This window comes from Ambystoma mexicanum, chromosome 6q (genome assembly GCF_040938575.1).
Source record: "Ambystoma mexicanum isolate Mex_15411 chromosome 6q, UKY_AmexF1_1, whole genome shotgun sequence".
In the NCBI taxonomy this organism is placed as follows: domain Eukaryota; kingdom Metazoa; phylum Chordata; class Amphibia; order Caudata; family Ambystomatidae; genus Ambystoma; species Ambystoma mexicanum.
The window spans coordinates 1264762506-1264779578 of NC_090937.1; the positions used below are offsets into that span (position 1 = coordinate 1264762506).

General features: G+C 46.1%; 1 protein-coding gene across 4 annotated transcripts in view; it reads left to right on the plus strand.

Annotated features, from left to right (window-relative positions):
- CCDC149 (coiled-coil domain containing 149) overlaps positions 1 to 17073 on the plus strand; it is a 647083-nt gene that overhangs the window by 273756 nt on the left and 356254 nt on the right. For all 4 annotated transcript variants that reach the window (XM_069631872.1, XM_069631871.1, XM_069631874.1 and 1 more), the window contains exons 4-5: positions 10197 to 10304; positions 13479 to 13595. In XM_069631872.1, coding sequence (XP_069487973.1) covers positions 10197 to 10304; positions 13479 to 13595 — 225 coding nt within the window. The remainder of the gene's footprint in view (positions 1 to 10196; positions 10305 to 13478; positions 13596 to 17073) is intronic.

A 17073-nucleotide genomic window follows, 5' to 3' on the forward strand; every position in this document is an offset into this window, starting at 1 on the left:
CAGGTATCGAATGCTTTGCTGACCTTCATACCCAAGAAACTTCTATTCGTATCTAGGAGCGGGGTTCGTGTCAGGATGGCAGATTTCCCCACGTTAATTTTGAGCCCCGAAAGGAGGCCGTACTCAGCAATCTGGGCCATTAATGCTGGGAGGGACACCTGTATATTTGTGAGGTAAGCCAACATTTTGTCTGCAAATAGTGAGATTTTGCATTCCAGTTCGCCCCCCGCTATACCGCTGATCTGGTCATTCGTCATGTTGCGATTGCTAGCGGTTCCATTGTGAGGGCATACAGTAGTGGGGAGAGGGGACATCTCTGCCTAGTGCCTCTTGTGAGTTCGAAGGCCTCCGTAAACTCCCCCTTTATCCTCAGCCTCGCCCTTGGTCTGTTGTATAATTCTGTCACCCATTTCAAAAAATGTGTTCCCATCCCCATCTTCGCCAGCACCTTCATCATTAAGGGCCATTCAACCCTATCAAAGTCCTTTTCTGAATCCAGTGTAATCAAGTTGGCATCCAGCCCTCCCGTTTGTGTCCCATGGATCAGGTTGATGGACTTCCTAATGTTGTCTGACCCTTGCCTTCCCTTAATGAAACCCACCTGGTCCCCGTGCACTAGTAATGACATACTTCCTTCCAGTCTTATTCCCAGGACCTTTGCGAGAATCTTCACGTCTCAACTCAGGAGAGAAATTGGCCTATAGGACGAGTATTTGGTTTGATCCTTCCCTTCCTTCGAGATCACGACAATGACTGCCGCCATCATCGTGGGGGCGGGAAGGTGTTCGCCCTCCAGGCACACATTAAATAACTTTGCTAGACATGGAGCCAACAGGGATCTAAATAATGTATAGAATCTTATGGTGAATCCATCCTGCCCTGGTGAAGACCCCGCTTTCATTCCCGCAATTGCCTTTACCACTTCCTCTGCAGTTATGGGGTTGTCTAGGCCTTCCGTTATCTCCTTCGGGAGCCCTGGGATTGTTTGTTTGTTTATTTATAGTGCGTGCCACACCCTGAGGTATCTGGGCGCATTACAGGAATATGCATTTTCATAGTTACACAGTTTAACATTATATACAATTGATATACAATAGGCAGTGCAGGAGGGAGAGTCAATTACAGATGATAGACAACAGGGTAATTTGCAAAAAAGGTAATGTACATATACATCATTCTAGTTACGCAATTTGGTTGTTACATACAGTTGATATACACTAGACAGTTTCGGAAGGGGATTCAATTAAGAGGATAGATTGCAGGGTCATTTGCGGAGGGGTTATGTACAAGTGAGGTCAGGTGGGGTGGATACAGTAAATACAGATCTATTTGGTAGGTTAGATTATAGTGTACCAGGATAGTGCGGCACATGGGCCTAGTAGGGTGCATCATTCAAGATAATCCAACTCTTCATATCCTTCTTAAACTTGTAGAACGATTGGTCAGATCTTGGTGTCATGGGTAGTGAGTTCCGTAGTTTGGCGGCCATAACTGGGAAGCTACAGCCTCCCGCTTTTTTGAGTTTGTATCTAGGTATTTGGAGTCAACCTGAGGTAGAGGATCTGGTTAGTTGGGTAAGGTGGGTTTTGCAAAATGTGTCCATAAGGTACCGAGGGGCTGCATTGTTAAGGCATTTGTGAGTGAGCAATGCTGTTTTAATTTGGATTCTTTCCTTAATGGACAGCCATTGGTTGTCACATCTTGTTGAGGAGATGTGTTGTCTGCGAAGAATGCTCAGAGCTGATCTAAGCGCATTATTCTGAAGGCTCTGTAGTTTTGTAATGACATGTTTGTTGGCGCCTAGGTATAGTGTGTTGCAGTAGTTGATTTTAGATAGTACTAAGGCTCTGGCCAGAGTCATGCAGCTTTTTGTGGAAAGGAAGGGTTTGCAGGCACAGATGAGCTTGCAGGTGTAGGCTGTCGACGATGCTGTCGTGCTCACCTGTTTGCACAAATTCTGGGAGGCGTCGAGGTAGAAACCTAGGGTTTTTACTTCGTTTGCAACCTTAATGTTGTTTCCATCAATGCTAAAGGATCGGTGTTTGTTGCCTAGTTTGGCAGAGTTGATAGGATTGGCTAGAATAAGCAACTTGGTTTTCTCATCATTCAGGCATAGGCCGTGTGTGGCCATCCATGCCTGGATGATGAGATAAATGATGTTCACAAGGGCCAGGTTTTTATCATAATCGCCTGTCAGTGGTATGAGGATCTTGGTGTCATCTGCATAGTTGGTGTAGGTGCCACCCAGATGATCCAGATCGTCAAACAATGGTTTGGTAAATGCATTATACATGGTAGGCGATACGCATGATCCCTGAGGGACTCTGCAGGATATAGGGATCAGGTCCGCGGCAGCTGAGGCGGAGAAGAATCGCATGGTCCTATTGTTTAGGAAGGAGTTAATCCAGGCTGTTGCTTCTGTTGAAAAGTGTGATGTTGTGGCGAGATGTTTGCACAATACCTTATGATCAACTAAATCAACGGCAGCCGACAGATCCAACAGCTGAGGTTCCTTTATCCTTGAGGTCATCAATTTGGATTTTTAGGTCAATCAGTGCTGTTTCTGTACCGTGTTGTGGTCTGAACCCTGATTGACAGAGGCCTAGTAAATTGTTAGTCTCTAGATAGTTTGGGTTTGATTATAGGCAGCTTTGTCTATAATCTTTAGCAAGAATGGTACAGTTGTAATCGGCCTAAAATTAGTCAGTATAGTGGGGTCAAGCGATGGCTTTTCTAGAAGAGGGAGCCCCCATGTGTTCTTCAGGTTAGATGGCACAGTGCAGGTACAGAAGGTGGCATTGATTAACGATGTGATAAAGGGAGTACGTGTATTTGCTGCTTCCTTGTTGACAGTAGCTGGGCAGGCGTCTCCCTGGCAGTTAGATGGTTTAAGTGAGGCTATGATTTTTTTTTACTTCATGGATGGATACTGAAGTAAATTTAAAGCGCTGTATTGGCTTAAGGAGGTTGGCCCTTAGTTTCTGGGTATTATCTTGCGGGGGTAGTTGTAGCTTTTTATTAGCAAATTTTGTTTTGGAGCATTGTGATTTTGTTAGTCAGTGCCTCTTGAATTTTGGTGCACCAAGTTTGGTCTTTGATGCAGTTGTCAGGTGGGGGGGGGGGGTAGGTGACTCAAGTTAACTCAGAATAGTAAACAGTTCTCTTGTGCTAGATGCAGCTTTATCGATACGTGTGTTTTAAGTATCACGTTTGACTGATAGAATTTCTTTTTTGTAGGTGGCTGAGACTTTTAAGAGGGAATCTTTGTTTAATGCAGATGGGTTATTTCTCCAGGTGGCTTTGCATTTCCTTTTTTCTTTTCTTAAGTCTTTAAGTTTAGGGGAAAACCATGTGTTCAGGTGAGCAATGGGTTTAATTTTGCGTATTTTTAAGGGTGCAATGGAATCCAGTGAATTAGTGATTGTCTTGTTATACAGTTTCACTAGCTCTGCTGGGTTATCAAAAGGTTGAGGGTTAAGCAAAGGTTCAAGAAAAGGCATGAGGTTCTCTACAGTAATGTTCTTCTTGTTTCTACTTGGCATCGAAGGAGCCGAGGCATTAGTCTTGGTAGGGGGTATGTAGTCCTGCAGGTTGAGAGTAAGTAGGAAATGGTCCGTCCATGGTAATGGTTCAACCAAGGTTATAGTAGTAGTTCAATTAAGGTCTGCTACCCAGTCAAGGGTTCTTCCTTTGACATAGGTGGGTAGTAGGACTCTCTGCATAAGGCCAAGTTCAGATAAGGAATTGGCCAGGATTAGTGCAGTGCAGAAGAGTCGAGAGGGTCATTAAAACCTAGGTTAAAGTCCCCTAGTATGAGGATTTGTGAGGACGGTTTGGTATTAGTGGAGATCATAGTATTGATTGGATTGGTAATTTCTTCTGAAAATAGTCTATTTGGGTCTCCTCCCCCTCCCATTCTGATGAATACAGGGTTCTATAGCATTCCACAAACTCTAGCCCTATACTCTGGGCATCCTGTGGTGTCTACCATCCTGCGTCCTTATAACACCAAAGGTTCTCCTCTTTTTCTCTTCCCTCAGTCCCCATGCCAAGATCCTGTCTGCCCTGTCTCCCTTCTTATGATACTTCTGTTTCCGGAACAGTTTTTTTTTTTATTTACAAAGCTCTTTGGCCTTGGCGTGCGACATATATTGCCTCTGGGTACCACCCGGTTGTATCTCCTCTATCTTCCTACGGAGATGATCCTCCTTCTCCTCCCTTTCTCTCTTTTTCCTGGAGCCTATTCTCATCAGGGTCCCTCGTATGGTCGCCTTGAAGCCATCCCAGACAGACTGGATTCCCACCTCCTCTGTGTTGTTAAATAGAAGGTATTCCTTGATCGCCCTTAGCAGCTCCTGTTGCACCACTATATCCTTGAGCAGGAAGTCATTGCATCTTCAATTCCCCCGGGTCGCCTTCCGTACCCCTGTTTTCAACTATAATTGTAACCATATCATGGTAAGACCACAGAGTTGGTGTTACTTGGGACTGCAGTACCATGTGTCACAGATTGTTGTCTACCAGGATCAGGTCTATTCGCGAGAACGAGTCATGGGCTTCTGAATAGTACATGAATGGCATATCCCCTGCCAGGACCAGGCATAGGGATTCGTATAATCCCAGTACCTCATTGACCCCTTTAAACTGCTCCGATTCATTTGGATTGGATTTACTCATTCATTCCTCGCCTATCCTCTTGCAGTCCCTCTGCGGGTCCAGCACCATATTGAAGTCCCTGGTCACCAGTTGGCCTGCAGCGAATTGATTTAATGTATCTCGTACTTTCTCCCAGAAATCGCATTGCTGCACATTTGGGGCATATATCAAACCTACTGTGAACTTAACCCCCTGCAAAAGCCCCTTCGCAAACACATACCTCCCATTGGGGTCAGCCAAAACCGCATCAATCGTAAAGCTCTGTCTGGCAGAGACCAATACTGCCACCCTGCACCACTTTTTAATATCTGAGGCCATGTTCACTTCACCCACCTCACAGGAGCATTATCTGGGTTTGCCTCCCTTTTTCCAATGTGTTTCTTGTAGACACATCCAATCGAGCTTGGACCTCTTGGACTCAAGTAGTACCATAGATCTTTTGGAAGGAGAGTTAAGGCCCTGGGCATTAAGGGAGCCAATCCGCATTTCACACTGGCCCGACATCCCCTGTTTTCTCACCAAACCTTCTATTCCCCCTCTCTCATGAGACAAGACCACAATCGGGACCCTTTGAACCGGGTTCCAACACCACATCAATGAGTTAGAACAGTAACTTCTTGAATGCAATTACCCCCACTCATCTGCCTCTCTCCCCCCCTCGGCTTCCAACCTCGCTCAGAACCCTCATCCCTGACGAGATTCAATCACCAGGGGTTCTCTCCCACACACAGCCCGGCTCACTCAAACTCCCCATTTCAAGCCCCCACACTGTATCTCTACCATCTACAGGATACCTCCCTCTCCCCACTCTCCATCCCCAACCTAGAAACACTTTATCATACTCCCCATCCAGCAATTGAATCAAGAGGGGCCCGCCTGGGGTGAACCAAGCTTTCTGTATTTTCTGGAGCCTGGGACTTTACGTCTGTTCGGACCCTTTTAGCGCCACAGTCTGTCTCCAGGGCTTTATCTTCTTAGCCCTGTTTCGGGCCGTCTCCTTCCAGCAACTCTTCTGTGACCGTTCTTATGTCCTCCTCGGTCACGAGTTTGTAATTGTATCCCTCTACGTCAAACGACACAGAGAAGGGGAACCCCCAGCAATATCTCACCCCCCTCTCGGTAAGCCACTTCGTGAGGGGAGCATATAATCACCTCTTCGCCAGGGGGAGTGCAGATAAGGCTTGATATATAGCCACCTGCGTGTCGCCTGGGGCCACAGATTTCGTCCCCCTTGCCTTCTCCAGGATTTTGTGTCTGTCCAGGAAGTTATTGAACCGTGCTAGTACCAAGCGCAGGCTTCTCCCCATTGCACCCGTTATATGGACCCTTTACAGTTTAGGCTCATCCATATTTTCATCGCCTATCAGGATTTTCACCACCTTGTGTATGGTTCTCCGCAGGTCCTCCTCTGTTTCACCATCTTTTTCCGGGATCCCAAAAAATCTCAGATTGTTCCTTCTCTCTCTGTTTTCGAAATCATACATCTTTAGTGGCTCCTCACCCTCCCTCCTAGCAAGTTCCGCTATCTGCATGTCCATCTGGGTTTTGAAGGTGTCGAGGTATGTCTGTTTATGTTCCACCGCCTGTAGTCTCATCAATTTTGTTGATTCTCACATTTATTCTGTCCACTTTTCGGCCAATGTCTGCCCTCATTTCTCTAATTTCCTCCACGAGGGAGGCAATGTCTTTCTTGGTGGATATGGCATCGCTCTATGCCTCCGACATGTTGGTGTTGGGTTTTGTTCCCCCCCTCCGTAGGGTAATGATTGAAGTGCTCTAACTTTGCCCTCCAGTCCATGAGCAGACCAGGCGCCCTGAGAGAATGAGTGGTGTCTTGCCACATCTTCAACGACCTTGCAATGTGGCACCCTTGTTGCTGTTGGGAGTCAATTCCCATGAACAGGTGGGCTCCAGCTTCGCCACTTGCCTTCGGTGCTGTCTTTATGCCTGCACTAGTCGAGGCCACTGGATGCTCGTAACACGAGGGGAGGCTTGTACGGTGGCACCCCCTCTTTCCTTCCTCTGCTGTACTCGAGGGTGGTTGTTGCCCGCTCCTTTGATCTCCCCTTAGGACCAGGGTTCCCAGCAGTGGGTTCCTCGATAGGGCGAGCATGCCCCAGGACGAGTCCCTAGGGCCCTCACCCTGGCCGGGTCTGATTGGCCACACTCCAGTCCCATCGGGGGTGGGGATGTCTATACTCCATTCTCGCCCCCTTTCCTCGCTGTGCCCTCTCCCTCCCGACCTCACGTTAAAGCTCTTTTCTGGTAGGTTTGGGTCGTGCTGCGGGTCTTCGTGGAGGCGGGCACACGGCCCAATGTCCAGACTGGGGGCCCTCGCCTGCCAGCTCCCCCTGGGTGGGCTGGGCTCAGTCTTTACCCCCCTCTTATCCTTGCTGCAGTGTTTTTACTGGGTCTGTGTGGGTCCATTCCGTTCCTCTCCTCTCCCTACCCCTCCTCAGCCTTTCTCTATGGCTGAGGAGGGGTGAGCATGTCCCCTGATCTGCCTGGGAACGGCCCCGGCCGATAGATACCGCTTTCTCCCCCTGTGGCTCGTTTCTTCTCTCTGGGGGTTTGAGATCTCCAGGGTTGCCTACCCCTGGGCAGTTTCCCCTTGAATTGTCCAAAACACACTGCTCCTCTGAGGGGACACGGTTTGTCCTGCTGGCTATCTCCTGACCTCCCTTGGCATTACCTTCACACAGCCCGCCCAATTGCCTGTTTATTACAGGGTCAGGTGGGCTGTTTCGAAAGGTGCGGGGGCGGCCCCCTTATTGTTTGCCCTGTGATTAACTCTCCCCCTCCTGGGACCCCTGGGGAGGTCCCCTTGTGTCTGAGATGGTTGCGTGCCTCCCGCTCATGTAGTGAGGCCGTGGGAGGGGCCTTGCGGGGGTTTTATGGTCACAGCACTGTTTCGTTCCTCCATGTCCCCCGCAACTGCAATTCCACAGGGTTCTGCTCCGTGCGGTCTGGAGTGGGTCCCGTTCCGTTGCTATCACCGCGTGAGGGCTACCCCTTCCCCAGGCGGCCGGCACACTAGGATGCTCCGGCCGACTCGATGAAGATTGGGGTGGGTGGGGGTCTCTTTACCTCCTCTGTGGCCAGCAGTCGATTCCTCCCTCGGCGTGGAGGCTGCCTTCTCTCCTACGAGCCTCACGATGGAGTGGACCCCTCCCCTTGGCAGACCGGCACTCCCAAACTCGCTGCCCCCCCTGCCGTCAGTGGGGGTGCCGCTGTCTCTGCTTCACCCACGTTGGGGTTGTCTGCCTCAGTTACTGAACATTTTGGATCGAGTTGCATGGAGATGCATCACCTCCTGTGGGATCATCAGTCTGTATTCTGCCCATTTAGAAGCAGTCACTCTTGGATATTAAAGATTCACTTTTTTAGATTCTTGATCAGGGTCCTGTAGGTGTTCTGATGCTAATGGACTATCTGCCCAGTTTGATAATAAAGACTGCGCTCTGCAAACGTTTCGGCAAAGTGGCCCTGGCTTCCAAACATTCGGTGAAATGGATGTCCTCCTTTCGAAGCAACCAAATGTCATGTGTGAAAATAAATGAATTCATGTCAAACACAGAACCTATTGCGTTTGGCGTCCCACAGGGTTCATGCATTTCACCCATTCTTTTTAATGTCTATGTGAAACCCGTACATGATTTATTAGTGAATTTATCCGCTGTCTTCCAACATTATGCAGATGGCACACAGATCATTTTTCACTTAGTTGGTGACTATCATTCTTCAAAGAACAATGGATGTCTCGGAATTGGCTGGGTTTGATTCCCCTGGTGGCTACACCAGCCATCCTTACAAAATATTTGGAAACCTTTTCAGACTTTATGATTACAGGTTTCTATATTAAAGCCCAGACTAAAGCTAAACCCTTAGCAGGATCCTCGACTCTTCTCTCTCGGTGCTCTCTCAAACTAATGAAGTCTTGAAGAATACCCACCACTATTTGATGCTACTCAAACAAATTAGATACGATCGCATGAGCCACAGTGGGTTCTAGGCTTGATTATTGTAATTCCCACTATGCCGGTGTACCAGAGTCTTCCATCCACCTATTGCAGGTACTACAGAATACAGTGGGTAGGATTGTTAATAGTATGCCTCGATTTTCGCACCTATCCCCTGTACTTTGTTTCGTGCACTGGCTACCATTTAAGTGCAGAATTGTATTTAAATTGCTTACATTACCTCATAAAGCCCTATTTTGGTCTGCGTTCCATTACCCACGGGCACCCCGGCCTCGCGCACCTCATCATGGCCGCTCACCCCATTTGATCACAGTCCGCTCAACAGCTCACTCCGTGCACAGCCAGGGACCGCGACCGCTGACAGCTTGTTCTGCAGCGCTCATTGTTTTGATGTATGTGTGCTGACTATCACATGCTATCACCTCACTAAATCCACTGGTTTCCTTCCCAAGGACCACTCAGTGGATGTGTAAGCATTGAAAAGACGTTACAAATATTTGTAATTTGTCACTCACAAACTGGTTACTATACCTTCAAAATGTGTAAATACTGTTGTATCTTCTGTTACTCTCTATCAAGTGTATCTAAAAACATGTAAGCTGCAGTTTTATTAAAAATCTAACTGCAGTACCCAGAACTGTCCTGATATATTTTTCTCAGAAGCCATTCACAGTTACTTGTGTACACTAACCAAGGTGTAACCCCCATAGGTGTGTGTTCACCCTTCGTTAATCAGCCAGGTATCCTATGACCTTGCTCAATTTTGCTCTTTAATACGTGACTACCCACCTGGGTAGAGCAAGGCATCAACCAGGTGCACTTTTTTGATAAACATGCGTTCCATTACCTAAAACATAGATTTAAGTGTCAGCAGTCAGCACTGCCACAAAGTACCACCCGTGACTGCATGTATACTTTCCGCTTTAAGCGATCCAGGGCTTTTGGCAGATCCATTGCAGTCATTGCGTCTGACTTGTGGAATTCCCTTACCCAGCCCCCTCTGTGCGACAGATAACCTGCCACTTTTCCACAGAAAGTTGAAAACCTATCTTGTTCCTTCCTAATTCTTCTTTGTGTCGCCTTTTAATTCGCTTGATTGGGACATGCAGTTAGATACATTTGGGTGGTAGTGTCTCTTGAGACCAATATCTCAATACCATTAATATCAGTAAACCAGCTAGATTTGTTCTTAATGTTTTAACCAAGAGTGCCTTCAGCCACTTGATTTATAAGCAGGATGTGTGTCCTTGTATCTGTTGCTTGCACTGTATTCCTGTTCACATTAAAAACAGCTATTGACTAAAGGCACTTTCATAATATGTGCTCTGATAGCTCGGTAGTACCATTCTGTCAGTGCCTGGACCCTATGTTTGTACAAAAGGCAAAACTGTTTCACTCCTGAGATGCACAGAATAACAAACTTCTAGACCCTTTGATTTCCCACAGTTTATGTATGCTGGCCCATATTACTGAAATACAATAACTGTTAACAAGTTAAATCCTGCTGCATGGTAGTTCATTAGGATGGACAATGGCTAACCTCACTTTTATTTTTCATAGGCTAATCTTGCACAGCTATTGATTGAGACTCGGGAGCGGAATAAGAAGCTTGGAGAAGAAATTAAGGAACTCCAGCTAAGGTTGACCGAAGTACAAGGTGACAATAAGGTCTGTGTTGTATTTTGTGGGTGTATGAATGGAGCTGAAATTTCAAAGCCTTTTTATATTTTTGATTGAGTATAACCAAATAGTCAGTAAGGCTAATTTATTACATGTTATGTTATAAAGTATTAAATCTGATTTACCTCATTTATAAAGGGGCCCCAAGTTAAAAGGATACATACATATTTTCACTCTTTTTCACAGAAATAGGCAAAATACACAATTTAGATTTTGTTACATGTTACATCAGCAAAATGTCTTGTTTATATCCGAAAATAAAGGTCATCACTGAAAATTTTATAACTTCATGTAAATATAAAGTATCTGAACATTACAATCCTGTTTAGTACTGTGACAATATCTTTACAATGACAGTTTCTTGGACTTGTACTGTGACGGTACTCATCGTGTAATAAGTCTTAGCCAACACATGTTTCCGTCCTTGGGATCTTCTTCGAAGGCTTATTTTTAATACGATGTATGTGCTAGGTTGATGAGGAGGGATCATGGTTTTATTAGCTGGGATGCATGTTTCTTAACTGGTGATTAGTTATTGGTAAGCATAAGAGAAGGTTTGAGTGTATATTCCATTTTGAAGGAATACTTAAATGTGATGGTAGTATCTAGACCAGACAATACTTGGTGCTAAATATGGTTGGTGTATGGTTGTGTGATGGCCCTGAGAGGTCCTCAAGCAGGCCCTAGTAATGTGGAGGCTTGAATCAGCTTAGTTTGTGATTAACATTCCATGTACCAAGGGAGAGGACTGGGTTTGCCAAGCCATCTGACAGAAGTGTCTGCGCCGAGAGTTGGACGTGTATAGGTGAATGTGTGGGAAAAACAAAAGGGAAGTGATGGGGAGGGAAAGGAGAGACAATGAACTTGAGTACAGTAGTAATAAAGTCTTAAGCTGTGAACTGGATATTGTTCACTGTTACTTAAAGGTGGACGATCTCTATACATTAGGATCCTGATACAGCGGGAGTGCGTTAAAGTCCCAGGGGTATCCGAAGTGTCACCATACGCCCAATGGCATCACATGAAATGTTGCATGTACTTTGGCCGTGAAGACATTACGGGAGGTGGTGTCACCGCACCCTTGAGATTCATCACATCACATCACAGGAAGTGATTTTCTGGATGCAAAAAAACAAGTATACGCCATATTTAGTAAAAAAGTTAATAAGACTGGCCATATTTTAGTTAGTAACGATATTTTAACTAGGGTGCTGCCTTAACATGCCATAGGTGGGTTCATGCTATGAAAGAGGTACACTTGGAACCAAAACGGACACTGCCTTCATATGACAGTGCAGCCACACATTGCCGGTGCCTGGAAAATGTCCTCAGGTATTGCCTTGCACTGCAGAAACAGTGATCAGCCAGGATTGCCGCTGGATAAAAGCCTCCTAACATAAAATATGCTGAATGCAGCCTGAAGGTCCTACATAATGCCATAATATGCAAGTGTGGCTTCTGATATGTGAATACTGCTTTATGGATTGACATACTGGGTATAGTCATAATTTTAAGGTAGAGCCTTCACTATAGTCTACCATCATCTCAAGAGCACCCTCTTATTACTTAAATGCCAACTAATGCCAGTTCATATGTCAAGCACTTGATATAGTGTACGTGTCGAGCGGCATGTGCGGAGGCTGCAGTCAGATGTCAAATGCAACCTTGCATGTCTCAGTAATGCCACCAAGTTGCAGTTAATGCCTCACATGCAGGGTACACTCTCCACATGTACGGCATAATACCACATGTGAACGCACTACCATCATATGCTAAATGCAGCATCAAATGCCCCAGTAACACCATCCAGTTGCAGTTAATGCCTCGTTCTTGGTATAGTCCTCACATGTAAGGCACAGTCTTAAGGTGACAGCCTCGTCCTCGCCCCCCACCAGTGTTCCTATGTGCCCTGTACAATGCTCTCTTGCCTGTAATTTAGGTGTATTTTAACATACATGCATACATACAACAATACATGGTTTTATGTAAAAAAAATGTCCCCAGCTAAATGTAGTCATGTAACAGTGAAGCTAGCAAAAAGTTGTTTAAAAAAATGTAGCCATTCAATACAATCAATGCAAAGTGTGAACATGTTGCCAGTAAGAAGGTTGCAGAAAAACCGATTTTTAAATATACAAAAGTCTAAGGCTGTAACCAAACCTTTAATAATACCTATGCAATCACCCTAACTCCATTCCTAAACTTTCCCCTAATTGTAATTACTACCCTGAACTCTTACAGAACACTAACCCTGCAGTGTGCTAAAGCATTTTATTTGTATGTTACTCAATAAAAAAAATCAATGGAAAAATGAACAGTGAACCTAATAACAACCTCATCACCAGCTCGCTACAAACGACACAGCTCTTTCCCTAACCCAAACCCTTACTCTAATCCTAACCTTAGCCTTACCCTTGTGCTTACTTTGCTCTAACCACTAGGCTTATCCAAACCCCTATCCAATGCCAGCATCACCAGCCCTCCCCAACTTCCTTATCCCTTTCTTAAACACTTACCCAAACCATTCCTCTATTAGCCCTAGCCTTACTATAACCCCTACCCTAATACTTAAACTGACACTTAATCTACCCTAACAACTAACCAAACCCCAATATCACCAGCCCTGCGGCAACCAACCTCTTAGCCTATTTCTAACCAAAATTCTTACTCTAACCATAACCCCTATCCTTATCCTAACCCCTTTTCTAATCCTAAACCAGGCAATCACAAGCCCACAAACCCCGCCTTAACCCTAATAATTACCCTAGCAGCACTACATTTTTTGATACTTTCAGCTGAATTCTATGACTGCTTTTTGCTTGGCAACATTTTCACTGGACACCAAATATATTCAGATTGTGGTGGGGTAGACAATACTAACAAAATGGAAGATGGTCAATAGCCTCTTCTACATAAGGGAAGTCCCTGGTAAACTATGTTCGCTGTTTTCTTTTCATGCTAGTCTCAATCAACTTTTAAAATCCATCTGCTCAATTGAAAAATATAGAAGGCAAGTTCACAAATACATTGCTATGCTTCAATATATGTATTATGGTTTTACAGTGCATTTTAATTGTGTCAGTTTTCTTGCTTACTTGAGCAAAGGAAGGTGATGCGTGTTTTACCTTTTTGTTTACTGTCTTTATTTTGTACTCTGTATAGCTCCTCAGAATGACCATAGCAAAGCAAAGACTTGGTGATGAAGAGGTTGGGGCCCGCCACTTTGCAGCCCACGAGCGTGAAGATCTTGTCCAACAGTTGGAGAAAGCACATGAACAGGTGATCTTGAATAGCATTTAATAAGTGTTATCTGGCTTACCTAAAGAGGTGTCTGGCATTTTCCATATTAAATCTGCTTGCAGGGGCATGGCCTGTGGCTCCCTTAATTGCCTCCTTCCAAAATTGCTCCGGCCACTACAGGTGGGGAGGTATGTGTCCCAAGTCGAGAGAGAGGACAGGCAACAGCCGCAGCAGCCGTAGGGTCGGTAAAGGCAGACAAATCGAGGCAGAGTGCCCGTGGAGGAGCGTATGCAGAGCAGGTTAGATCACACAGGCTCAGGGCTGCGGCCAGCTTCCCTGCAGGCATATGAGGCAAAGCAGCTGAGTGCCTGAGGCGACTGCACAGAGAATAGTATCCCATTGCCAAACCTGCTGTCCTGTCTTGGTTGCACCCAGCAGGGATAGTCGACCTTGCCCAAAATTACAGTAGCCCCAGATGTTACAATGGCCGTCCCTTGCCCCGTCCCACCCAATCCAAGGGCTGTGACTGGGCGGTGTAAGGAACTCATGGTGGCAACAGTAAAGATAGACACAAGTGATCACGGTTCAAGGATGTTTATTAAACTGTAAATGCAGGGTAGAAAAACGCCTAATCTAAACCTAGATCTAAGATGGGAGCAAGCGTCGGACATCAAATGAAAAATAAGGCAATCCTTCTGGCGTTGTGTCAAAATAAAAGGGCCTAAACTAAAGAAAAACATATTGCTAATACCCATCAACTAATTACAGAAGGAGTGTGGGATAGGATTTTCAATAAAGAAAGAAGTGTTCACAAATAATAAGTCAGGGTGTGATTGCCAGGGGTCTGCCTTCCCCACGTTTTAAGCATTAAACAAAATGGATCTCCTGAGCACTGCACATGCTCGAACTTTCCAGCCACAAGCCGACAGTTCTGCACCAGTTATCCAGTTCTTCAGTGGTTAAGTCTCTTTCCAATAAAAGGTATCTTGCCTTCGAGGCCTGATGTATCCAACAAACACAAGTTCTGTTTCATGTACACTTTGGTTGATGGCTTCACCCATGGGCCCCCCTCTTTCGGGCGTAAACCCCTTATGATTCGTATTCAACAAAACAAATGCAAAGTTCCTTTTTCAATGAACCTTTGGGGTGTTGACTTTCCACCATTGGCTCTCCCTCTGTCGGGTTCGGACCCTTTTTGTACGCCAGCCTCCCTCCTTCGGGTTCACTATGGGTTTTTCTTGGTTCACAAATCTTAACATCTTTTTAAACAGTTCTTCGCCTCCTGAGTAATGCTCGCTTCATCCCTGGGTTCCCCTCTTCCGGGCTTAGCCCCCTCTTGAATGTTCGCCTCCCTCTGCCGGGTTCACTCTGGTTTGTATTTCAAAAACAATCTTCTCTGTCATTTTAGCACAATTTATTTTCAACAATTCACTGTGAACTTCCCTTGTGTGGGTTCACCTTTGTCAACACAAAATGTTCCTTGAGGCGTCGGGCTTCACCCCTTCTTGTCGACATCCCTCTGCCGGGTTCACTCTTGCCAATTTTTAGGAAACAGTTCTCTCTGGACAACCCTCTGCCAGGTTCACACTCGTCAACCCACTGTTCTGCAGGACTTTAGACTTTGCCCCTTTCCATCGGCATCCCTCTTTCAGGTTCACTCTTGCCAATTCTTGTACACACACTGTCCATGCGCTAGTTTCACCAATCAGGATTCATCTCCCCTTTGCTTTTAATTACTTTGACTGTCAAAGACTTTCGATGGTACAGAGGATTTTACAAGACCCCTGTATGACCACTTTCACCTCCTTTCGCCTCTTCCCAAGGGCTTCCGGTTTTAGGTAATCGCCCAGAGTTTCCTGCTAGATCGCCCACATGGTGCCGGCCTCCACTGTTACCGGTTTTCCCCCTTCTCCATCCATCGTGTTGTTAAGCCTTTCAAAGTTCATATTAGCCGGTAGCTACTTTTCATTCAACACAGTTCGGTTTCTTATCGATTCTACTCTCAACTCACCGACTGTGCTGAAGCGCTTGCCTTTCTTCTTCTTCTTCTTCTTCGAGTCAAGGTTGGTACCACGGAGACCCACGTCTCTCCCCGGCTTGGTTATCAGTAGAGGAGGGTTTTCATGTGCCATTGACATCTGCTGCAACACACGCTGGCCTTTGTTTGCAGTCTTATGTTTCCGTCTGCGGACGTTTCACAGGCTTTGATCAGAAAGGGCAAGGTTGCTTCTCTCCTTGTCACCCTCTTGGTATTCGCGGTCTTTCGCCTCCTCTTGAACTGCTGTATTGAGTTAGCTTTCACGTCGTGCAGTCTGTCTTGCTTGTATTGCGCTCTTGTGCTCTACGTTTTATCCCTGTGGGGAAGGGAAAGGGTCGTCAGGTGTGTGTGATTCTGGTTGATTGCCAGACTTTGCCTGACCCTTGTATTGGGAAATGTCAGGGAAGCGGCTCTGGTGTTGGTCCGTAGTCTTTCGTGGTGTGGAAAAGTGTTTGTATTGGAAAGGGGCGGGGGTTAGAGAAGTTGAGTGTCCTATGTAGTAGGATACGAAAGCGGGATTAATAGAAGGGCAATACTGCATCTCACCCTTCGATATTTCCGTTCCACTCCCCGAGGACCCCCCATCCAGGTGATCCTCCCTCACTGGTCCACCCCCAGGAACTGGTTCCAATAGCGATTGGCCATGTCCTGGCCACCTGGATAACAGATACCGGGGTCTAATTCGGGAGACACCTTCAGGTTTCTCATAGCGGCTACCCGAGTGGTTCTGCAGGGCAGAAGACCCATACAGCAGGTGAACCCTATGCCTGCAGTTGAACAGTTGACAGGAGCCGGGCTTCCGCCACTCACGGATTAGCCCAGTATGAAACACTATCTGCAGTTTTTCAGTCCCTGCTCAACACACCCTCACATCAGATGTGCGTGAAGGCTGACAAACTGGGCCTGCTAATACGCCACCGTTCATCCCATTGCAGGGCACGCAGGGGGTGCGTTCTTGCCCTAGAGCAACTGTAATACCCTCTCCTGACCACTGCATTCATCCCTGCGAAGGACCAGGTTTGGACAAGGTTTGAGAGCAACAAATGATATTGCTGTGAAAGGCCTCCAATAAGGCTAAAACACTGTCCTCTATCTGGGCCTCTACACCTACCGGTAGGGGTGCTGAACAGAGAGCACCCAAGACTTGATCCATGTACAACCATGGAGCCCCACAGTTCCAACTTGCAGGCACTGACAAAACAAGACCTGCTAGATTATATGAGAGACATGAAGGGAGAGATTGCTGATCATTGAAAAAGGAAACCCAAGGGGCCACTGAGGACATTTGTAAATTGCCTGCAGATATCGCCAGTGACTGGAAACAGATTAGTGCCATATTAGACAATGCAGAAGACAGTACAATCTTTACAAGAAGAGCTCATAAATCTGTAAGGGTGTCAGGTTTCCTTCTCTTATTCAAGTTTCCTTTTTATTATTATCCTTTTCAGATTAGCTTTGTGTGGGTGGGAAGTTTTCCAT